This window comes from Mobula hypostoma, chromosome 10, assembly GCF_963921235.1.
Source record: "Mobula hypostoma chromosome 10, sMobHyp1.1, whole genome shotgun sequence".
NCBI lineage: Eukaryota > Metazoa > Chordata > Chondrichthyes > Myliobatiformes > Myliobatidae > Mobula > Mobula hypostoma.
The window spans coordinates 4,726,514-4,751,634 of record NC_086106.1 but is presented as its reverse complement, the minus strand read 5'-3'; the positions used below and the strand labels follow the sequence as shown (position 1 = coordinate 4,751,634).

Genomic DNA, 25,121 nt, shown 5'->3' with positions numbered 1-25,121 from the left:
TTCAGGCCGAGACCCTTCGTCAGGACTAGTTATGCTGGAACTATGTTGGGAAATTCAGAGTAATAGCTGGATAAAGTGAACGGAACAGATGCAATACAAAAAATACTTGGAGTGGACACTGCATTTATTGGGCAATGGTGCAGTTCATCAAATTGTGGGTGCACAGAGTTAGCAGCAGATTTTTCAAGTCCGGTAATACATCAGAAGCTTAGCTGTGATAGGGACATGTTCAACGCAGGCCCTGCATTGTCAGAGAGCGCCCTCTAGTGTTCCGCGTGCCTTAGTACTTCCAGTTGTGCATGCACATCAGGTCACCTTATATGTTCAGTCCTAACAGAGAACTCTTGTAGTTAAGAGTCTTGAGATGTCTCCGTGATCCTTGTGCAAGTTTGTCTCTTTATATCCTATGATCTGTTTATTCAATCCATTGTCTCACTTACTAGATTTAGCAGAATGAAATCATCTCTACATCGACAGTTGACAAATGCATCACTTGATGTGTTAATGAGTCAGATCAGACCTTTTGTTTGATGTCACTGAGGAAACAGACAATCAGGTCAGTCGGGAGATTGCTGCTTCAGTGGAGATGCAGCCTTACCTAGGAAAGGCCAGGTATGGATGGATGGATGACAGACAGAGGGACAGGATTTAACAAGTCAGATCAGGTCTTTTGTTTGAGCACACTGTGTTCAGTGGAGAAAACATTATCGGTCGGGATTGCTGCTTCTGTGGAGATGCAGCCTTTCCTCCTTGGAAAACTATGCGCCTGGATAACAGACAGAGGGGCAGGATAAGGCTGAGCTCAAATCCCAATACCTCCCAACCGCTCAGCAACCATACCCACCTGCATTTGTGCACAAAGAAGGCAGTGGACATGGAACCAGAAAACAGCTCAGAAGACACAGTTACGTGGGATATCACGTTACAGAGCAAGAATACTTCTTGAAAAACTCTTAACAACTGAACCCCCCCCCTTGTGTTAACTGTGGCATATTTCATTCTGAGATACCTAACAGCTCCCTCCCTCGCCACTTAGTACACCTTCTCCAGTTTTTTCTTTGCAGGATTTGGGTACTGAGGGTTTTCGATGACGCCCTCCCCGAATTTTAGTTCTAGAAACCGCCTGTGATTGTTGGGCGCATAAGCAGTGACCCCAGCAAACTGCATGGGTACCAGTGGCTTCAGAAAGTGCTCGGGGAACTCAACGTCCTGCTTGTGATCCATCCAGCTGTTTTTGGTCATGATGCCTTCCCTGGGGTAGAAGGGCCACAGGTCAACATGCAGGTGATTGCTTTCACTGTACTGCACTCTGTAGAATTCTCCCTCCACTGCTTTTTCCCATAAGTAGCCATTCTCATCAACAATTGAGCCCGAATCCAGGCTCCTTAGCAACTCGCACTTCTCCACGTCTTCCAGGTACATTCCAAAGTCCACGTCGTAGTCCCAGGGAATGATATCCTGCTGACGGACTGCTCCCAGTAGCGTGCCGCCCTCCATCCAGTAGCGGACCCCTGCGGATTCCAAGATCTTGATGACGTGCTTGGCGGTCTCACGCAAGGCCCTGAGGCAGCAAGGCGGAGTCCACTTGTTTTCATATAGGTATTCAGGGGTGTCATCATGCACAGTGCCAAAACAGCGAGGAGTGTCTTTGCCGCATCCGTACCAGTGCTCCTTCCCGTCAGCCTCAACCACCCGCTTTATGCCAAAGTCTTTGAAGAGCTGAGCCAACCTTGCTTTGGCATTGTTGTCAGCCTTCCACTGATTGTGGGCAGACATGTACAGAGAGCGCTGGTACGAAGAGAAAGCCATGTTACCTGCCGTCTTCACCCTCCAGCCGCGCAGCGCAGACTGAATGAAGAGGGAGGTCATGAGTGGCCTCAGCATAGGCTGAGAGAGGTTGAACAAGTCCTCGGTCCGAAGGAGGACCACGGCATCTCCCCCAATGGCATCACAAAACTGACCGGCAGACAGGCTATAAATTGCACTCCATTCCTTTAGGTTAATCCGCAGGCTTAGACATTGAAACATTCCCGAAGGCTGAACGGGGGCGGCAACCATTCGGGCTTTCTCTTTGTTGGCCTCGAATTCCTGAAGAAGGTGCTCAACTTGCTGGGCTGAGTCCAATTGTACTCCATCTGGCACCAGAAGGGTGTACTCTGTCTTGATATAGAACTCAGGTCTAACGACATGGGGTGGCTGATCAGGAGATGCTTTCAACAGGACCATCTGAATATTCCGTTTATCGGGCAGCCCCAGCGGCGGGTAGGGTAGTTTGTCAGCAACCACCACAATGGGCTGATCCACCCTTCCCTTCGTGAAGGACTGTGCAACGCCTACCACCCAGTTCTCAAAGTCTTCAAACTCTCTGATCAGCACGGTGATTCCAGTGACTCGCGACAGTGACAGCCTCCTAGATACAACCTTCCCTGGCTCCTTGTGCTTCAGCATTTGCTGTTGTGTTCTGGAGACATAGTAAAGAACCACTAGGTTAATCAGTATTGCCCCAGTCAGCAGAACCTGGCATAAACTAATCCGCATTGTGCTGTTTGCGGTTTCAGTGGTGTTGCTGTTCAATTAGCAGCTTCTCTTAAATAATGTCTTGTCTCCTCTTGACATTACAAAAGTAACAATTGTTGTGGTTCCCGATTCCTGGACAAGTTATATTTGCAGTTATTTCCTCAGGAATGTATCATCATGAACGGATCTAAAAACATAAAAGAAAGTCTTATGAAAAACTTATCTTTGTGACCCACAACTTGGAACTTTATCGAATGGCCACCACAAAGAGTTTTTTGATCTCTCTTTCAAGCGACGCAGAAGAATGTAACATCAAACAGGGAGCTGCTGTTCTCCCCTCTCCCTTTGGTAGGAGCGATATCTCTCTCCCCCTCACTAGTGAGAGGGAGAGCCTGTCTGAGATGCTAAATGTTGGGATGGACAGTAGGTTTTTTGATGGACTCTAGATCATGGTCTCTGGGGCACCGTGGGCAGTGGTGGGGGGAGGGGGGGTTGCGGTTGATACGTTTGCCGGAGCAAGTGGGAGGAGGGTTGATGGTTTTGCTGCTGCTTGTGTCTGGGGGGGTGGGGGGCTTTGGGGTTCTAACATTTTCTGTCATTCGTTCTTTAGGGATTTTTCTCTCTGTTTTGTAGATGTCTGCAAAGAGTAAGAATTTCAGGATGTATACTGTATACATTCTCTGATATTAAATTGATCCATTGAAACTATTGAGTGGTGGAAGGCAGAAGCCGTCATTCAGGATCCCCATCACTCAGTATGTGTTCTCTTCTTATCACTACCATTACAGAGAAGGGACAGGATTCACAGGGTTATATGGGGTGTCCAGGGAAGGGTAGCACCTCTGTTGAAGGGGCTTGACATGTCCATTTTGGGGCAGCTCACTCACCTTTGGTCACCAGACACTCGGCTCCCACCTGTGGCTCTAAGTAGCTGTTCACAAGCGACAGCGGACACACCCTGGTACACCACTGCTTCAGGTGGGCTAAACCAGGTGAGGGTAGCCAGCAGCCTCGTACCCCAGTGAGATAGGGTCATGCCTGTCCCAGCATGTGAAGTCAGCTCTGGTGGACTGGAAGGATGAGATCTACAGTGAGATTCAATGGCCAGGAAGACGGTTCTGCAACGCTCAGTGGAGAGTGAAGAGCATGACAAGGCACAGAAGACGTCATGGTCATCCACTGCAACCAAAGAAGAACTCAGTTTGTGACACTTGTTTGTACCACTGGATCTGGACTTCTGAGGTCAAAAGAGTAGAACTGCCACAGTGCAATGGCTTTTCCACTTTAAAAACTCTCCCACACAGGTTTCCTGTCATCATCGGACATGATGGACAACCACCACTGCAAGATTCTAGACACACCTCAATGTTTTAGGAACAGCTTCTTTCCCTCCACCATCAGATTTCTGAACGTACAATGAACCAACCCATCAACATAACCTCACTATTTTTGCAGTACTTACTTAATTTTCTATATATACTTATTGTCATTTAAATGTATTAGACAGCTACCGCGAAACAACAAATTTCATGACATACTGTATGTCAGTGATATTAAACTTAATACCCTTATATTGAACAAGTTATATTTTCAGTTAATTCACCTTCTTTAATGGTAACTTTTATGAAAAATGTAGAACTTACCTTTGTGACCCATAGCATGAAACTCATCAAGTACCAACCATAAGGAGCTTTCTGATCTCCCTTTCTCCATTTCCTTAATGCCATGGTGGGCAACGCTTTCCCTCTGTTATTTCCTTAACTACACCATTCCATATCCTCTTCCTGTTCTCTGTTTTTGCAATGTGTCAGATATTGTCCTACCCTGTCACTCTCCTAAACTTGCAAGTGGTGTAGGTTCACTCCTTCTTCAGACTCTCATTACTCCAACAATTAGCACCCTTTTAAACTTTTTAAATTGCAAGTTTGGCATCTGCTGGTCCTTTTGGAATGTGTTCAGCCTTCGGCTTCACACCCTGTAGGCCGGTCTCAGCAGCTGTAAGTTTGACCATAGGGCTTAGGAGTAGAATTAGGTCTTTCTGCCTTTTCAGTCTGCTCCACTATTCCATCATGACTGATTTATTTTCCCTGCCTTCTTCTCATGATCTTTGACAATCTTACTAATCTAGAACCTATCAGTCTCCACTTTAAATATACCCAGTGACTTGTCCTCCACAGCTGACTGCGGCAATGAATTCCACAGATTCACCACCCTCTGGCTCATCTCAGTTTTAAAGGGATACCCCTTCTTCTGATGCTGTGCCCTCGGATCGTAGGGTTTCCACTGCTGGAAATGTCCTTTCTATGTCCACTCTATCCAGACCTCTCAATATCTGGTAGGTATCAATAAAATCCCCCCTCATTCTTCTAAACCCCACCGAGTATAGGCCCAGAGGCACCAAACACTCCTCATATGTTAACCCCTTCAATCCCAGGATAATTCATGTGAACCTCCCCTGGACCCTCTCCACTGCCAGCAAGTTCTTTCTTAGATAAGGGGCCCAAAACAGCTCACAATATTCCAAGTACAGTTTGACCAATGCCTTTTAAAACCTCAGTATTACATCCTTGCGTTTATATTCTAGACCTCTCAAAACGAATGCTTAATATTGCCTTTGCCTTCTTTAGCACGGACTTGGTTTCAACTGATATTTTGGAAACTGTATGGGACACTGAGTGGGACTAAGTAATTACTGTCCCAGTTGATTGGAACACATCGAGACCAGTACATTTTGACCCAATAAAGCGGATGCCGCAGTTTGCTGAAGTTTCATGGAAATAGCCGAAAAAGTCAAACTACCATTATGTATTTAAATGAAATACAAAACAAATTAGAACACTACAGTACCACAAAGCTTTGTATAAGATCCCAATAGTTATGGACGGAGGAATGCATCCAGTATACACTGACGTGTTCTTTTGATTGTAAGTGAACAAAATCAGTGCAGACACCTAGTGTGGATAGTAGACTGCCTTTATACAATGCTTTTGATGATTGCATTCTCCAAATCTTCATTTTCATTGTAATATTCAAGATGATTGCTGATACCTTCAAATTCATCATAGTTCCTAAGTTGTTGAAGGAGTGAAATAGTTTCATTTTCATTCCTGGCCGTTTCTGGCATCTCCGAGCCTAAATGCTTGAAACCACAGTGAACAAAACGGTTCTGAGTTGTCTTAGTTGCTTATTTCTTGCCAACTATCAACGACAAAAATCTCTGCTTATTGAGCAGAGACACGCACAACTGTCACTATTTAAAAACTGTTCAATGTAAGCACGGTGTAGTGTCTAATGGCCACAAAAGTGCACACAGCTGATGCTAGTGAGAAACCGTTGGGCAATAGTCTCTCCTCCAAGTTAAGTGGCATAGTATTCCAAATAAACGAAGGGAATCATGGCTATTTTATTGATTAGTTTTTGTTTTTTAAGAGTTGTCCCAAATAAACAGCTGCCCTGATTAACCGGTGGCCCAATTAACCGGAATCCACTGTATACGTCATCATCATCATTATGTGCCATGTCATATGACGCAGGCAACCACGGTCTTCCCATGACCATGATTGTTCTTGGCAAATTTTTCTACAGAAGTGGTTTGCCATTGCCTTCTTCTGGGCAGTGTCTTTACAAGAAGGGTGACCCTCCAGCCGTTATCAACACTCTTCAGAGATCGTCTGCCTGGTGTCAGTGGTCACATAACTAGGACTTGTGATAAGCACCAGCTGCTTATATGACATCCACTAGCTACTCCCACGGCTTCACACGACCCTGACCAGGGGGCTAAGCAGGTGCCACACCTTGCCAAGGATGGCCTGTAAGCTAGTGGAGGGAAGGAGCACCTTAAACCTCCTTTGGTAGAGATATATTTCTACACTGCCACCCCACTATATATATAAATGTATGAAACAAGAAAGTACTAACCAAAAAGTTCTGCTCAGGAGCCAGTACAAACGATAGTGGCATGGATCTCAGCTCTGAAGGTTAAATATCTCATGCTTGCGTAAAAATAAATTTAACTTCTGTCATTTATTTTATTTGTAACATGATAAAAGATACTCCAATACTCTATCAAAACTCCAATTACTGTGGAAATCTTCAAAAATTGCTGAAGAGCCTCGGAGTCAGAAACTCACAATTTTGAAACCGAGCCTGGGGTGATAATCTTGTTCCAACAATGACTACATCATCTTGGACTCAGGGAAAAGTCCTTCAAGGGAAAAAGTCCCTTTAACAGAGAGATCTTGGGGTCCATTTTCCTAGAACTTTTAAAGTTGTTGTGCAATTTTATAGGGTTGTTGAGAAGCTGTATGTTGTGTTGACCTTCATTAGTTGGGGGACTGAGTTCAAGAGCTGCAAGGTAATGTTGCAGGTTTATAAAACTCTGGTTAGACCACACTTGGAGTATTGTGTTCAGTTCTGGTTGCCTCAATATAAGGGAATGTGGAAGGTTTAGAGAGGATATTTAACAGGACGCTTCATGGATTTCAGAAGATATCTTATGAGGATAGGTTGAGCAAGCTAGGACTTTTCTCTTTGGAGCAAACGAGGAGAAGAGGTGACCTGATAGAGGTGTACAAGATGTTAAGAGCTATAGATTGAGTGGATAGCCAGAAACACTTTCTCAGAGTGGAAATGGCTGAAACAAGAGGGAATCATTTTAAGGTAATTGGAGGAAAGATTAGGGGGAACGTCAGAGGTTAATATTTTTATAATACATTAGGGGCACTTGAGAAACTCTTTGATCAGAAGAGAAGAGAAGATGGCGGCGCGATGCAGCGCACAGCGGCCACTCCGGAATGAATATCTGTTATCCACAATCTTGATTTGATGGAGACAGACGTGACAAGCACGGAGGAACATCTGGTGAAACTTCTGAAAGGCCTGTTTCGCTGCTGCTGCTACTGTGTGATCCAGAATCTCCAGAGGGGAAGGCCTCAAATCCTCAGCTTTGCCTGTTGCTTGGCGACCGGGGCCAGGGTCGAAACACTCGGCAGAGATGGTGCTCGGTGTCGGAGGGCTAGTTGGAGGCTCCAAGTTTTCGGACGGACTCAGAGTCGGCTGTGGTCAGGTGCTTCCAGGGTGCTGCATCGGCAAGTTTGCGGCACTGGAGGTTCACGGCAGGGAGAGCTTTTCTTCCTTCTACCGTCTGCACGAGATGATGGGGCTATCAGGACTTTGAGACTTTTTTTTAACCGTGCCCATGGTCTGTTCTTTATCGAATTACGGTATTGCGTTGCACTGTTGAAACTATATGTTATAATTATGTGGTTTTTGTCAGTTTTAGTCTTGGTCTGACTTGTGTTTCTGTGATATCATACTGGAGGAACGTTGTATCATTTCTTAATGCATGCATTACTAAATGACAATAAACGAGGACTGAGTGTCTTCATAATCTCATCTAATCGGCTCATGGATGATGCAAAAATGGAGGGCTACATTGGAGAGAAGGGTTAGATTGATCCTAGAGTAGATTAAAAGATCAGCACAACATTGTGGGCCGAAGGGTCATGTTTCATGTTGTATGTAAGCCTTGCCCAATCTATTAGTGGAGGACTTGGTACTATCACTGATGCGATATTAAATCAGAATCAGAATCAAGATTATTATTACTAGCATGTATTGTGAAATTTGTTAACTTAGCAGCAGCAGTTCAATGCAATACAGAATATAGAAGAAAACTAAATCAATCAATCAATACAGTACATGTACGTTTGTATATTGGATATATTCAAAATTGCGCAAAAACAGAAATAATATATATTTAAAAAGTGAGGTAGTGTTTACAGGTTCAATGTCCATTTAGGAATTAGAGGGGAAGAAGCTGTTCCAGAATTGAAGAATGTGTGCCTTCAGGCTTCTGTACCTCCTACCTGATGGTAATAGTGAGAAAAGGGCATGCCCTGGGTGCTGGAGGTCCTTAATAATGGACGCAGCCTTTCTGAGACACCGCTTCCCTAAAGACATCCTGGGTGCTTTGCAGGCTAGTACCCAAGATGGAGCTGACTAAATTTACAACCCTCTGCAGCTTCTTTTGGTCCTGTGCAGTAGCACCCCCTCCCACCACTGCCCCCCCCCCCCCACAATACCAGCAGTGATGCAGCCTGTCAGAATGCTCTCCACGGTACAACTATAGAAGTTTTTGAGTGTATTTGTTAACATACCAAATCTCTTCAAACTCCTAATGAAGTATAGTCGCTGCCTTGCCTTCTTTATCGCTGAATCAATATGTTGGGACCAGGTTAGGTCCTCAGAGATCTTGACACCCAGGAACTTGAAAATGCTCCCTCTCTCCATTTCTGATCCGTCTATGAGAATTGGTATGTGTTCCTTAGTTTTACCCTTCCTGAATTCCACAGTCAGCTCTTTTGTCTTACTGACGTTGACTGCAAGGTTGCTGCTGTGACACCACTCAACCAGCTGGTATATCTCGCTCCTGTACGCCCTCTCATCTCCATCTGAGATTCCACCAACAATGGTCCAGTCTCCTCTCAGATGGCAATTCAAAGGATTAGAAAGGTTCCCTCTGGCACCCAGGCTAATATTTATCCCTTAAAGACACATAAAAATATTCAGATGACCATGGTTTGTAGGACCTTACTGTGTGCAGGTAGTTTCAATAATTGAAGCACTCTAAGATCATTTGCATTACCTGTTCTATGTTTGAGAAGACTTGGTATGTCTCCAAAACACCCGAAAATTTCTACAGATGTAGTGTCGAGAGCTTTCTAACTGGCTGCATCATCGTCTGGTATGGGGTGGTGGGGGGCGGGGAGCTACTGCACACGATTGAAATAAGCTGCAGAGAGTATATATATATATATATATATATATGTAAAGTAAGTAAAGGCATCCATTAGTCTTGCAAGACCATGGGTCTGCGCCTAGAAAGTCTTCACTCTCCAGGGCGCAGGCCTGGGCAAGGTTGTATGGAAGACCAGCAGTTGCCCATGTTGCAATCTCCCCTCTCCACGACACCAATGTTGTCCAAGGGAAGAGCAATAGGATCCATACAACTTGGCACCAGTGTCGTCGCAGAGCAATATGTGATGAAGTGCCTTGCTCAAGGACACAACACGTTCCCTCGGCTGGGGCTCGAACTCATGACCTTCAGATCGCTAGTCCAAAGCCTTAACCACTTGGCCACGTGCCCACATACATACACACACACACACACACACACACACACACACATACATACTGCAATTCATGTTTTTTCTCTCTGTTATTATGTACTTTTGCCGCAAAGTTAGCAAATTTGATGACACGATGGGTGGAGCTTAGGAGGATGATGGCGCCTAACAGCGACTCCTTTGTTTGCATCTTCAGAAACAGCTCTACTTCTACCTTTAATATCTTTACTTTTCCCTTTCAGGGTTCTTTTGAAGACCCTGACCTGGAGTTACACGCAGGCTTCAGTTCTTTGCGGGAATGGGACCTGTTCTTGGGGTTCCACGACTGGCCGCTATTCGACATGCCTGAGAATCTCGCTCGTGTTCTGAAGGCTAAGATCTCGGGGCTCTGGAGACGGGGGTCGGTGTCACGGCAGGAGACTCAGTGTGTTGTCAGGGAGGCTGGAAAATCTATCGCTGTGGGCCTGAACACCCGAGGTCTTTGCGATCTTCGGACACAGAGCTCAAGAAAAGCAACGAAATGGACTTTCAAGATCGTAAACCAGCGGGTTGTTGTTATGACTCCCGCTCTCTGTGAAAATGGGGGACACCTCCCTCTCCCTTAGCAGGGAGAGAGAAGACCTGTGGGCTGTTGAATTTCAGATGAAATGCGAAGCTTTTGGGGTAACTTTGGTCTGTGTCTTTGCTATCGCTTAGCACACGCTTGGGCTCGGTGATTGCACTGATGCACGTTTATTTTTGCTGCGGGGGGAAGGGGGATCATTGCTTGCTGCCGCTTACGTGCGGGAGGGGAGAGCTGGTGGGGGACTTTGGGGTTCTCACGTTTAACTGTCATTCACACTTTGGGGCACTTCTCTGTTTTCGTGGCTGTTTTGCGAAGGAAAAGCATTTCAGGATGTATATTGTATACATTTCTCTGACATTAAACTTGACCTTCGAACCTTTGACATAAGAGGTGATATTAAGCCTGATTTACATTCTGATTGAATAAAGCATGGAATTCTGTACAGAATGAGACTAGTCTAGACCTTGGCATTAATACAAATACCCAAGCTGTTGGCTGTCATTTTAGAGGGTAGGACAGAAGTAAAATGCCTTGGCAGATGATATGGTATCAGACAGACAGTATCACACAGTCCACAACCAAGGGAAGAAAGAGAGAGCATAAATGTTCAGAGCACCTGTCACAGCCCCAGGACATTCCAAGATTGTACTGAAGTCCAGTCTCTGTTACAGTACAAAATGTATCCACAGAAAGTATCTGCAGATGCACATGACAGACACCCAGATGGTATGTTGCCACCCAGGTGCCAGGGTCAGAGATGTCTGGGATGGGGTCCATGCCATTCTAAAGGGGGAGGGTGAGCAGCCAGAAGTCTTGGTGCATATTGGCACCAATGACATGGGTAGGAAAATCGAGGAGGTTCTGAAGGGAGAATTTAGGGAGCTAGGTAGAAAGTCGAAAAACAGGACCTCCAGGGTAGTAATCTCTGGACTGCTGCCTTGCCACACACCAGTGAGGGTAAAAATTGGATGATTTGGCAGATGAATGTGTGGCTGAGAAACTGGTGCAGGCGGCAGGGTTTAACATTTCTGGATCTCTCCTGGGGAAGGTATGACTTGTACAGAAGGAACAGGTAACATCTGAACCCGAGGGGGACCAATATCCTTACAGGCCCGTTTGCCAAAGCTATTGGGGAGGGTTTAAGTTAATTTGGCAGTGGGATGGGAATCGGAGTGATCGGGCTATGGTTTACAAGTAGAGACAGTGTGTAGTGAGACTGTCAGGAAGGACAGGTAGACGATATGGCAAAATGGTAGTCAGTGGGATGGGTTGCAGGATAGAAGGGGGACAAAATCGAAAAGGGTGCTAGGTACAGGATTGAAGGTATTATATTTGAATACACGGAATACAGAATGAAGTAGGAGATCTTGCAATTAGAGATTGGCTGGTATGATACCCTGTGCATCACTGAGTCATGGCTGAAAGAAGGTTACAGTTGGGAGCTAACATTCAACGATACACGTTGTATCAAAAGGACAGGCAGGTAAGCTGAGGGGGTGTTGCGGCTCTATTGGTTAAAAATGAAATCAAAAGGCAGAGTCCATTACCCAGAGCATGCCCTCTTCTCACTGTTACCATCAGGGAGGAAGTACAGAAGCCCAAAGGCAGGCACTCAGTGATTCAAGAACATCTTCTTCCCCTCTGCCATCCGATTCCTGAATGGACATTGAACCCATGAACACAACCTCACTGTCTTTTATTTGTTTTTGCACTGCTTGTTTTGACTTAACTATTTAATAAACATATACATATATATACACACACACACACACACACACACACACACACACACACACACATCTAACGAGGAGGTCATGAACAGAGCAAGCACAAAAAGAGAAATAATGTGTGAGATCATGAAAAGGCAATGTGACTTCATTGGACATGTGATTAGGAAAAAGGAGTTAGAATGCACGGTAATTATGGGAAAGATTGAAGGGAAGAAAGCAATAGGAAGACAAAGACAAATGATGATGGAGACAGCAGCCAGAGAACTGGAAATGAATACCAATGAATTGATCCACTTGACCCAAAACAGGAGTGTGTGGGCCATGGCAGTCAAAGCTCAAACCAGGCACCTGATGGTTATAATAATGATATCTATACACTTAATTCACAGTTTTTTTCTTTCATTATGCATTGCATTGTACTGCTGCCACAAAGTTAACAAATTTCATGACATATGTGGTGATATTAAACCTAATTCTGATTCTGATTCATATCCTTAGAAAGAGGTGACATAGGATAGGGAGATGTATGATCGTTGTGGGTAGAGTTAAGAAACCGCGAGAGTAAAAAGACACTAATGGAAGTTATATACAGGCCTCCAAATAGTAGCCAGGATGTGGGCTAAAAATTACAATGGGAAATAGAAAAGGGCAGTGTTGCAATAGTCATGGTGTTTTCAATATGCAAGTATAGATTAGGAAAATCAGGTTCGTGCTGCATCCCAAAAAAGAGTATTTGTAGAATGCCTTCAAGATGGCTTTTTAGAAGAGCTTGTTGCTGAGCAACCTAGGGGATCAGCTGTTCAGGATTAGGTGTTGTGTAATGAACTGGAATTGATTAGGGAGCTTAAGGTAAAGGAACCTTTAGGAAAGAGTAATTATAATTTGATAGAATTTACCCTACCATTTGAGAGGGAGAAGCTTATGTCAGATGTATCAGTAATCCAATGGAGGAAAGGGAATTACAGAGGCATGAGAGAAGACCTGGCCATAGTTGACTGGAAGGGGACACTAAGAGGGATGACAGCAGAGCAGCTAGAGTTTCTGGAAGCAATTTGAAAGGTGTGGGATAGAGACATCCCAAAGAAGAAGTATTCTAAAGGCAGGATGATGCAACCGTGGCTGACAAGGGAAGTCAGAGCCAACATAGAAGTAAAAGAGAGGACATACAATACAGCAAAAATTAATGGGAAGTTAGAAGATTGGGAAACTTAAAAACAAGTGGAAGGCAACCAAAAAAAAAACATACGGGGGGGGGAGATAGAATATGAAGGGAAGCTAGCTAAGAATATCACAGAGGATACCAGAAGTTTTTTTTAGATATATAAAACATAAAGAGTAAAAGAGAAGCAGGAGTAGTTATTAGACCACTGGAAAATGATGCTTCCCAATGCTTTAACTTCCCACTAGTTTTTGCTCTATTATATGCCCTCCTGACGAAGGGTCTCGGCCCGAAACGTCGACTGTACCTCTTCCAAGAGATGCTGCCTGGCCTGCTGCGTTCACCAGCAACTTTTATCTGTGTTTGGCTTTAATGTTGGCTTTGACTTCTCCTGTTAGCCACAGTTGTGTTGAGGAATTATATGCAGAGTTAAAAGGGCTAAAACCTGACTTATTTGCAGCTTGGCTAATAATGTTGCAAAGATAACTAACGAACAAAGGAGTGCTTGTGCATGAGAAAGCTGCTCTGTGTAACACTTATCAAGATGCCTAGCAACAACCAGAGTGTGTATGTGATAATGAATGTTTTAACAAGCAGCCCTAGACAATACTCTATGAGCAGGACTGAGACACAAGCTTGCTAATAAACAGTATGTAATTTTAAATGAACTGTGTTTAACAATTATTCCCTGGGTCTGAATCTAAAGTCCTCTGGTAGACAGGCAGATCAACAGTGTCAATTTGCCTTTAGAATACTTCTTCCTCTTTGGGATGTATATAATCTGTGCCTTCTGAATTGCTTCCAGAAATTCCAGCCATCGCTGCTCCGCCATCATCCCTGTCAGTGTTCTTTTCCCGCCAATTCTGGCCCGCTCCTCTGTAATTCCCTTTACTGTAATACTGATAAATCTGACTTTAGCTTCTCCTTCTCAAATTTCAAAGTGAATTCAATCACATTATGATCACTTTCCCCTAAGGGTTATTTTACCTTAAGCTATCTAATCAATTCTGGTTCATTGCATAACACCCAATCCAGGGCTGATTGGCTGATCCCCTCATGGGCTCAAACCGAGGGGCTCAAAAAAAGCCAAATCATAGGCATTCTAGAAATTCCCCTCTTGGAATCTAGCACCAGCCTAATTTTCCCAATCTACCTGCATATTAAAATCCCCCATGACTATTGTAACATTGCACTTTTGGCACGCATTTCTGTCTCCAATTGTAATTTGTAGACCATATCTTTACTACTGCTTGGAGGTCTGTATACAACTCCCATCAAGGTCTTTCTACCCTTTCTGTTCCTTAGCACAATGATTCAACACCTTCTAACAGTCTGCCACCTCATTCTAATGATTTGATTTCATTTTGATTTGCCCCTTGCCATATTTATAGAGTTGCAACTGTAGAGCTCTGGCAATTGATCTATAGATTTAGCAGATGGTGAATTGAGGCTGGGAGGATAGCTTAATGTCTGAGAACAATATAGATTGCGGTTTACCTGAAATTATGGTGAGGCAGATTATTCCACCTTGCCTTTAAGTGCTTCTGTCACAACAACTGACGCAGCTGTGAGGTCTCGTTGCTGATTTCTGTGCATTACGTGATACGCACGAATGACCATGAAACCTAGATTCATTAAAGAGAAGCCAATTAATTTCCACGTTCAGCAGTGCTATCCAATTTGCAGTACCATGGGGAGCAAACATGGAACTGGAACTAGTTCACAGAAGACCATAAGACATAGGAGTAGAATTAGGCCATTTAGCCCATCAAATTCTCTCCACCAATACAACCTAACAGATTAACTAGATCTTCTCAGCAGTAGGTGAATCAGAATCAGGTTTATCAGTACCGACATATATCACGAAATTTATACTTTATCCTTTATTGTCGCCAGACAATTGATACTAGAACATACAATCATCACAGCGATATTTGATTCTGCACTTCCTGCTTCCTGGATTACAAATCGATAGTAAATATTAAAAATTTAAATTGTAAATCATAAATAGAAAATAGAAAAATGGAAAGTAAGGTAGTGCAAAAAAAGCCGGGAGGCAGGTCCGGATATTTGGAGGGTACGGCCCAGATCCGGGTCAGGATCCGTTCAGCAGTCTTATCACTGTTGGAAAGAAGCTGTTCCCAAATCTGGCCGTACAAGTCTTCAAGCTCCTGAGCCTTCTCCCGGAGGGAAGAGGGACGAAAAGTGTGTTGGCTTGGTGGGTCGTGTCCTTGATTATCCTGGCAGCACTGCTCCGACAGCGTGCGGTGTAAAGTGAGTCCGAGGATGGAAGATTGGTTTGTGTGATGCGCTGCACCGTGTTCACGAACTTCTGCAGCTTCTTCCGGTCTTGTACAGGACAACTTCCATACTGGAAGAAGCTGCAGAAGATAGTGAAATTTGTTAACTTTGCAGTAGCAGTAAAATACAATACATAATTATAAAAATATGAATTAAAGTAAGTATATAATATAGTTAAATTAAATGGAAAATTTAGAAAAAGGTAGTGTTCATGAGTTAAATGTCCATTCAGAAACTGGATGGCAGAGGGGAAGAAGTTGTTCCTGAATAGTGGAGTGTGCACTTTCAGGCTTCTGTATCACATCCCTGATGGTAGCAATCAGAACAAGGCATGTCCTGGGTGATAGGGGTTCATAATGATGGACATCGTCTTTTTGAGGCATCACTCCTTGAAGATGTCCTGGATACTACAGGGGCTAGTGCCCATTCTGGAGCCGACTGAGTTGGACAGTTTCAGGTTGACAGTGTTGTTTAGAAGGCATATGGTGCGTTGCCATTCATCAACCATGGGACTGAGTCCAAGAGCCGTGAGGTAATGTTACAGCCATGTAAGATCTTGGTCAGACCCCACTTGGAGTACTGTGTTTAGTTCTGGTCACCTCACTACAGGAAGGATGTGGAAACTATAGAGAGAGTGCAGAGGAGATTTACAAGGATGTTGCCTGGATTGGAGGACGTACTTTATGAGAATAGGTTGAGTGAACTTGGCCTTTTCTCCTTGGAGCGACAGAGGATGAGTGGTGACCTGATAGAGGTGTATAAGATGATGAGAGGCATTGATCGTGTGGATAGTCAGAGGCTTTTTCCCAGGGCTGAAATGGCTAACATGAGGGGGCATAGTTTTAAGGTGCTTGGAAATAGGTACCGAGGGGATGTCAGGGGTAAGTTTTTCACACAGAGAGTGGTGAGTGCGTGGAATACACTGCTGGCAGCGGTGGTGGAAGTAGATACAATAGGATCTTTTAAGACCCTCTTAGGTAGGAACATGGAGCTTAGAAAATTAGAGGGCTATGAGCTAGCGAAATTCTCGGCAGTCTCTAGAGTAGGGCCTATGATGTGCTGTAAATTTCTATGTTCTATGAGTTTACAACTCCCTGCAGCCTACTTTAATCCTACGCAGTCCTCCCTCCCCTCAATACCAGCCGGTGATGCAGCCAGTTAAAATGCGCTCCACAGTACAGCTATAGAAATTTTCAAGTGTTTTTGGTAACAAACTAAACCTTCTCAAACTGCTAATGAAATATAACCGCTGCCTTGCCTTCTTTATAGCTGCATCGATATGTTGGGTACAAGTTAGGTTCCCCAGAGATACTGATACCCAGGAACTTGACATTGTTCACTCTCTCCCTTCTGATCCTTCTATGAGGATTGGTTTGTGTTCCCTTGTCTTACCCTTTCCAAAGTCCACAGTCAGCTCTTCAGTCTCACTGATGACGAGTGTGTCACCACTTAACTAGCTGGTATATAGTCATAGTCATACTTTATTGATCCCGGGGGAAATTGGTTTTCGTTACAGTTGCACCATAAATAATTAAATAGTAATAAAACTATAAATAGTTAAATAGTAATATGTAAATTATGCCAGGAAATAAGTCCAGGGCCAGCCTATTGGCTCAGGGTGTCTGACCCTCCAAGGGAGGAGTTGTAAAGTTTGATGGCCACAGGCAGGAATGACTTCCTATGACGCTCTGTGTTGCATCTCGGTGGAATGAGTCTCTGGCTGAATGTACTCCTGTGCCCAACCAGTACATTATGTAGTGGATGGGAGACATTGTCCAAGATGGCATGCAACTTGGACAGCATCCTCTTTTCAGACACCACCGTCAGAGAGTCCAGTTCCATCCCCACAACATCACTGGCCTTACGAATGAGTTTGTTGATTCTGTTGGTGTCTGCTACCCTCAGCCTGCTGCCCCAGCACACAACAGCAAACATGATCGCACTGGCCACCACCAGTGTTTTTCTCACTCCTCACTCCTGTATGCCCTCTTAATATATTTTAGTGAAAAGCAAGGGAAACGGCTAATCAAGAGCAGTAAACTGGCAGCTGGGCAACAGAAAAGAGAAAGATTATAATGCCAATATTTCTTTTCCAATTAAATTTGCTGAAGTATGGACTGGACCAGATACCAAAGTGCTCTGAAAATATATATTGAGCCTCATCAATTAGCAAAGATATATCAGTAACAATCAGAAATGCAGAAACATATTAGTTGATGGTCGGGCAGGATGCTGAGGGATGGAAAGCAAGTGTAGGCAAGACAGTGGTTTGAAACGGCTCCATCATTCAATACAATCTAGTTTAAGTGTTTTGGATGACAAGGCAGAAAGACAAGAAAGATTAGCTTTATTTGTCACAGGTACACAAAAACATGGAAGCACACAGTGGAATGCATCGCCTTGCAGCAACGACCAACACAGTCTGAGGATTGTGCTGGGGGAAGCCTGCAAGTGTCACCAACGTAGCGTGCCCACAACTCACTAACCCTAACCCTAAATGATTGTCTTTGGAACATGGGAGAAAACTTGAGCACCCTGAGGAAAATCACTTGGTCAAGGGGAGAATGTACAGGCTCCTTACAGAGAGTGACGGGAAATGAACCCCAATTGGTAATAGTAAAGCAAAGTGCTAACCCATACCACTTTTTAAGGGGGTTGATCTTCTGACTTCTCAATTTACCATATAATCCCATGTACTTTGATTCACTGAGGAGTCCTAAAGCACTTTTAATGTTCTCAAGATGCCCTAAAGTATTTTTACAGAGAACTAAGAACACTTATTTCTTCATTTCGGATCTCCCCCTCCCCCTCAAATCTCTTACTAGCTCTTCTTTCAGTTAATCCTGACGAAGGGTCCTGGCCCAAAACGTCACTGTACCTCTTCCTAGAGATGCTGCCTGACCTGCTGCGTTCACCAGCAATTCTTATGTGTGTTGCTAAGAACACTTATGATGGTCACTACTGCAATCTAGAAACTGCAACTGAAGATCTTCAAACTTCTATTCTTAAAATTGTGAAGCACATAAAAATGATTTTACCATCTGCATTTTCCTCCAAAAGTAAAGAGAAAGACTTGGAAAAATTCACATACCACCACGATAATAGTTCATAGGTTCACTGTTGTGTACACCTGTGTATACACTGGCCAGGTTCCTGGAACTGCATGACTCATTATCCCAACACAACAGCAGCTACAGAGGACAAACTGAAGAAATGCCAAGTATTTGGAGACACAAGAGACTGCAGATACCGGAAATCTGGAGCAACACATTTGTGGTTTTCATTTCCAAGGGTGATATTGCCAATTTCTTTAATATTTTAAGCAAGAAAACTTCTTTATTTTTTATTTCCATCCTTTACAGTTTCAAAATAACAAAAAAGGAAAAGGGCCCGAAGCAAAAGTTTGGGCACCCTGCATGGTCAGTACTTAGTAACACCCCGTTTGGCAAGTATCACAGCTTGTAAATGCTTTTTGTAGCCAGCTAAGAGTCTTTCAATTCTTGTTGGGGGATTTTTGCCCATTCTTCCTTGCAAAGGCCTTCTAGTTCTGTGAGATTCTTGGGCCGTCTTGCATGCACTGCTCTTTTGAGGTCTATCCACAGATTCTCGATGATGTTTAGGTCGGGGGACTGTGAGGGCCATGGCAAAACCTTCAGCTTGCGCCTCTTGAGGTAGTCCATTGTGGATTTTGAGGTGTGTTTAGGTTCATTATCCTGTTGTAGAAGCCATCTTCTTTTCATCTTTGGCTTTTTTTACAGACGGTGTGATGTTTGCTTCCAGAATTTGCTGGTATTTAATTGAATTCATTCTTCCCTCTACCAGTAATTGTTCCCCATGCCACTGGCTGCAACACAAGCCCAAAGCATGATCGATCCACCCCCGTGCTTAACAGTTGAAGAGGGGCTCTTTTCATGAAATTCTGCACCCTCTTTTCTCCAAACATACCTTTGCTCATTGCGGCCAAAAAGTTCTATTCAAAAGGTTCAAAGGAACATCTAGACAAGCCTGATGCACTTTTGAAACAAGTCCTGTGGGCTGATGAAGTCAAAATAGAACCTTTTGGCCGCAATGAGCAAAGGTATGTTTGGAGAAGAGGGTGCAGAATTTTATCAAAAAATCCCTCTCCAACTGTTAAGCACGGGGGTGGATCAATCATGCTTTGGGCTTGTGTTACAGCCAGTGGCACAGAAAAGATTTACTGGCAGAGGAAAGAATGAATTCAATTAAATACCAGCAAATTCTGGAAGCAAACATCACACCATCTGTAAAAAAAGCCGAAGATGAAAAGAGGATGGCTTCTACAACATGATAATGAACCTAAACACACCTCAAAATCCACAATGGACTACCTCAAGAGGCGGCAACTGAAGGTTTTGCCATGATCCTCACAGTCCCCTGACCTAAACATCATCAAGAATCTGTGGATAGACCTCAAAAGAGTAGTGCATGCAAGACGGCCCAAGAATCTCACAGAACTAGAAGTCCTTTGCAAGGAAGAATGGGCGAAAATCCCCCAACAAGAATTGAAAGACTCTGAGCTGGCTACAAAAAGCGTTTACAAGCTGTGATACTTGCCAAACGGGGTGTTACTAAGTACTGACCATGCAGGGTGCCCAAACTTTTGCTTCGGGCCCTTTTCCTTTTTTGTTATTTTGAAACTGTAAAAAATGGAAATAAAAAAGTTTTCTTGCTTAAAATATTAAAGAAATGTGTCATCTTTAACTTTATGCCTCTTGGAAATCAGTTCATCTTTTATTCGCTTAGCTATTCACAGTAACAGAAATTTTGACCAGGGGTGCCCAAACTTTTGCATACCACTGTATCTCTCTCTCATATGTTTGAAATCTTGGTCAACCCAGCTAAATTCTCCTATCTTTGAGTTTCCTTGACTTTCTTTCATATATCAAAAAAAGCTTTATTCATAATAAAAAATTATTTACAAGAATAAACTGTACACTTTCATAGATGATGCATTAAATAGTGTCTTAGTATAATCCTTAAAATGTAACAACATACAATAAGACTTGTAGCAGCAAAAATTGATCCAAAATCAAAACAATTGCCACCATCCTGAGACGCCAGACCAAGTTGTAATACTTGCGTGACATGCCCACAGCTCTAATGACTGCTCTAAAGAGGCAAATTTCTTATTCCGATCTTTTATTCGCAATTAGCAAACATACAATTACTATTAAGCGCTATCACAGTGGTCAACAAAGATGTGACCTCTTGCAGTCCCAAGCTACAAACTGCAACGAAATAAACATGAAAATGTAACAGCCCCCACTCAAGTGACTTGTTACCATAACCAACGCACAACACAGAATACACAGCTCCTACAGGACTGTTGCCACTCAGGAGGCCTCCTGGCAAGAACTCTACACTGCGGTCCTTCCCCAACAAGCCCTTGCGGTGACTGCACCAAGCTCCACTGCGTCCCTGCAGCTAGTCGGCAGCATTCCTCTGTGGACGTGTTGGCAGACCAGCAAGTTGCGGGCACACCAAAGGGCATCTTTCACCGAGACAATGATCTGCCAGCAGCATTTGATGTCTGTCTCTGTGTGTCCCTGGGAACAGCCCTTGGATCAGAGGGTCCTCTGTCACACAGCTACTTGGCATGAACTGTGACACAGGCCCTGACATCATGACGTGTGCGATCATGGTCTTTCCACGATCCTGATTGCTCTTGGCATATTTTTCTATAGAAGGGGTTTGCCATCGCCTTCTTCTGGGCAGTGTCTTATGAGATGAGGATGCCCCATCCATTATCAACACTCTTCAGAGATTGCCTGCCTGGCGTCGGTGGTCACATAATCAGGATTTGTGATCTGCACCGGCTGCTCGTACGACCATCCACCACCTGCCCCCATGGTTTCATGTGACCTTGATCCGGGGTCTAAGCAGGTGCTACACCTTGCCCAAGGGTGACCTGCAGGCTAGCGGAGGGAAGGAGTGTTTTACATAACCTTTGGTAGAAATGTATCTCCACCCACCAACCCAAATAATAATAACATATTTATAGAGCACTTTTCATACAGACAATTTAGCTCAAAGAGCTTTACGATGCAAGTATATAAATGGAGCAAGCATGAAAATAAAAGACAAAAAGATGTCACTTTAATGCAAGGTTTAATAAATAGGTTTTGAGCCCCATCACTGAACTGTTCCCACAACCTATGGACTCACTTTCAAGAACTCTTCACCTCACGTTCTTGATATTTATTGCTTATTTATTTATTATTATTATGTTTTCTTTTTGTATTTGCACAGTTTCTTGTCTTTTGCACATTATCTGTCCTGTTAGTGCAGACTTTCACTAATTTTATTTCGGCTATTGAATTTATTGAGTATGGTGGCAAGAAAATTAATCTCAGGGTTGTATATGGTGACATATACGTACATAGATAATAAACTTGCTTTGAACTTTGAGACTGTCAGCTGAGTCTGCATCCCTCACAAACTGCTGGAGGAACTCAGCAAGCCAGGCAGCATCTATGGAAAAGAGTACAGTTGATGTCTCAGCCCGAAACGACTGTACTCTTTTCCATAGATGTTGCTCTCCCAGCAATTTGTGTGTGATGCTTGGATTACCAGCATCCGCAATTTTCTCTTGTTTGAGTCTGTATCCTCGATGGTTTCAGATATTGAGTTCCACAGTTTTGGAGTGTAGTTCAAAAAAAAAGATAACCTGAGGGAGATTTTCAAGTTTGGGACATTGGCAGAAGAAGACCTGAAAGCTCAAGCAGGATTACAAAACAAAAGCAAATCTGTGATGCACTCCGATCCCAGGCCATTGCGAGCTTTAAAAACAAGTAAGAGAACTAGGAAATCAATTCTAAAAGATACAGGAAGCCAATGCAGAGTAGCGTGGATGGGGGTGACATGCTCCCTCATACTTTTTTTCAGAATCACGATCAGGTTTAACTTCACTGGCGTGTGTCGTGAATTTTGTTGAAATTGCAGCAGTACATTGCAATATCTGATAATAAAAAACCTGAGAATTACAGTATGTATATAAAATAGTTAAATTACAGTTCGAAGTTCAAAGTATATTTATTATCAGAGTACATACATGTCACCACGTACAACCCCGAGATTCTTTTTAAATAAGAAGTGCTATATTAAATAAGTACCGCAAAAATAGAAGTTAAAAAGTAGTGAGATGGTGTTCATGGGTTCAATGTCCGTTCAGAAATCAGGTAGCAGAGCGGAAGAAACAGTTCCTGAGTCATTGGGTGTGTGCCTTCAGGCTCCTGTACCTACTTCCTGATGGTAGCAACAAGAATTGGGCATGTCCTGAGTGAAAAGAGTCCTTAATGATGGATGCTGCCTTCTAGAGGCATCACTCCTCAAAGAAGTCCTGGATACTACGGAGGCTAGTGCCCATGATGGAACTGACTGACTTTAGAACTCTCTCAAGCTTTCTTCGATCCTCTGCAGTGGCCCCCGCCCCACCCATACCAAACAGTGATGTAGCCAGTTAGAATGCTCTCCCTGGCACATCTGTAGAAATTTGTGATTTTTAGTGACATACCAAATCCTCTAAAATTCCAAACGAAATATAGCCGCCGTCCAGCCTCTTTGTAGAGGTGGAGGGACCAAGTTAGATGCTCAGAGATACTGACACCCAGGATCTTGAAATTGCTCACTCTCTCCACCTCTGATCCCTCTATGAGGACTGCTGTGTGTTGCCTCGTCTTACCCTTAAAGTCTATATCTTTAACATAACATGAAACCATTAGGATTCTGTGAATTACAGTTATCAACCTATCACCGGTTTGTCCCTGAACCAGTACGAGGTTAACCACAATTTGCATGTATGGCAAAGGAGTAGAAACTTAAAAGGTGTTTCACAGAAGTCAGCAAACATTTGAGAGTGAACCATATCAGGAGAAAATACATAACTCAGAAGGTAGTCACATAAAATAGAGAAGGCAATGGTTTACCAAAAGAATTCGTTAAGTTTCCTCCAGCATTTTAAGAGTATTGCTGAAGGCAGAGGATGTTATGGTGGCTCACTATTTGGCAGGAAGTCTGCGGCACCTCCCTCAGCGCGCATGCGCGCCCAGCCAAGCGAGCGGGACTCCCACAATTTGGCAGGGCGAGGGGGGGCGGGGAACGGGCTGCGGAATGGACGGACAGGCGACTGCCATGGCTTCGGCGGGCGGCAACGCGGGCTGTCCGAGCCCGGCCCCGGCCTCGCTGGATAAAATCGTCGCGGAGGGCCCCGCCGAGCCCGACGCCTACACGGTGCCCGGCATCCTGCACTTCATCCAGCACGAGTGGGCGCGCTTCGAGATGGAGAAAGCGCGGTGGGAGGCGGAGAAAGCCGAGCTGCAAGTAAGTGGGGGGGGGGAAGAATTAAACACGGCGGAAAAGCGGCCCTCTATATCCAGGCCTTTCTTTTACCTCAAAAGGAATCGACGTCTGAGGAAAACGTACTTAGAAAGTGTGTTTTGTGCGGAAGAAACGCTGCGGTTTTTTTTACCTTCTATTGTTACGGAGGGTCGGTGGTGCGCCGCCATCTTGGATTTAAAGATGGCGGCCGGCGGTTATGTCATTAGCCAAGAGAGCCTGGGCAAGAAATTAGTGCGATTGTTCGCTCAAACTTGTATTATAATTTAAAAATCAATGCACAGATGTGCCGCTTCTGCTGCGAGTTTCTGATTTTGTCTGCAAACCTGCACCTTATTATGACAAGACGTGTCGGAGACAGTTCTCCAAATGTCAGATCTCTTGCTGCAAGTGATCTTTCCCTTTGTTTGGAATGTCAGTGTGTGCATCGATTTCGTAGCTTGGTAAATACACTCGTCCTGTCACATCTGTTCCTACCTGGAATTAGTAGCGTGGCTGGTTTGTAGTGTCAGTCAGTTGTCAGCATTGATCTGTATGAATTGGCGAGTTGCCAAGTTCCGCAAATTACCTTTATAAGTGGATCTAATTTTAAACGGTTTCATTATACACAGGAGAAAAAAAATCTAGATGTTGGTTGCTGACAAGTAAATTTGCTAAATTTATATTCACTTTCAAACTAATTTGCTTAGCTGTTGCGAGTATGATTTATCATTGATTGGGTTAAAAAGCGTGGCCTCTTGACACATATGAAGTATTTGAGCAGGGGTATGGTTGAGTTGATTATTTTTTCCCCACACATAACTGATTTGGTAGCTTCAGGTCCCTCATTGTTCACTGCTGTGAAACATGATCTGCAGCCATTCTAGCAGTCCTGTCGTTTGATATCGTCTATAGGGTGATATATGATCTTAGAAGCCCTAGAGCCAATTTTAAACTGGGACACAGACCTAAATTTGGAACAGTTAATTCCAAAGAGTTTTATTCCCCATCGGTTGAAGCCAACTTGTTACGTATAACAGTATTGTAATAATCAGTTAGATTTATAGAAGAAAGGTATACACACTGACGATATCTAAAGTTCAAGGTAAATTTTATCATCAGAGTATATACATGTCACCACGTACAACAGTGAGATTCTTTTTCCTGTGGGCATACTCAGCAAATCTATAGAGCAGTAACTGTAAACAGGATCAGTAGAAGAGCATAGAAGACAACAAACGGCAGGTGCAATATAAATAAATAGCAATAAGTAGGGAGAGCATGAAATAACAGAATAAAGGATCCTTAAAGTGAGATAATTGGCTGTGGGAACATCTCAATAGATGAGTGTAGTTATTCTGTTTTATTCAGGGCTCTCGTGATTGAGG

The 25,121-nt window shown here is 43.7% G+C and overlaps 2 protein-coding genes across 6 annotated transcripts in view; one reads left to right on the top strand and one right to left on the bottom strand.

Moving 5' to 3' along the window:
- fkrp (fukutin related protein) lies at positions 1-23,999 on the bottom strand. Of its 4 annotated transcripts, XM_063059924.1 has the most exons (4): positions 23,888-23,999; positions 14,596-14,723; positions 3,405-3,696; positions 1-2,704 (listed from the first exon to the last, which is right to left on the bottom strand). In XM_063059924.1, the coding sequence occupies exon 4, from the start codon at positions 2,536-2,538 to the stop codon at positions 1,033-1,035; it is 1,506 nt and encodes a 501-aa protein (XP_062915994.1). In that variant the 5' UTR covers positions 2,539-2,704; positions 3,405-3,696; positions 14,596-14,723; positions 23,888-23,999; the 3' UTR covers positions 1-1,032. The 4 variants fall into 4 exon arrangements, with proteins under 4 accessions (XP_062915994.1, XP_062915992.1, XP_062915995.1 ...); XM_063059922.1 differs by lacking the exon at positions 3,405-3,696; XM_063059925.1 differs by lacking the exons at positions 3,405-3,696; positions 14,596-14,723 and having other exon boundaries at positions 23,888-23,912.
- Positions 23,493-25,121, top strand: part of LOC134352617 (striatin-3-like) — a 92,327-nt gene continuing 90,698 nt past the window's right edge. For both annotated transcript variants that reach the window (XM_063059921.1, XM_063059920.1), the window contains exon 1: positions 23,493-23,739. In XM_063059921.1, coding sequence (XP_062915991.1) covers positions 23,530-23,739 — 210 coding nt within the window. In that variant the 5' untranslated portion in view covers positions 23,493-23,529. The remainder of the gene's footprint in view (positions 23,740-25,121) is intronic.

Excerpts from the sequence above, each read along its gene's own strand:
- fkrp (XM_063059924.1), bottom strand. The coding sequence starts at position 2,538 with ATGCGGATTAGTTTATGCCAGGTTCTGCTGACTGGGGCAATACTGATT.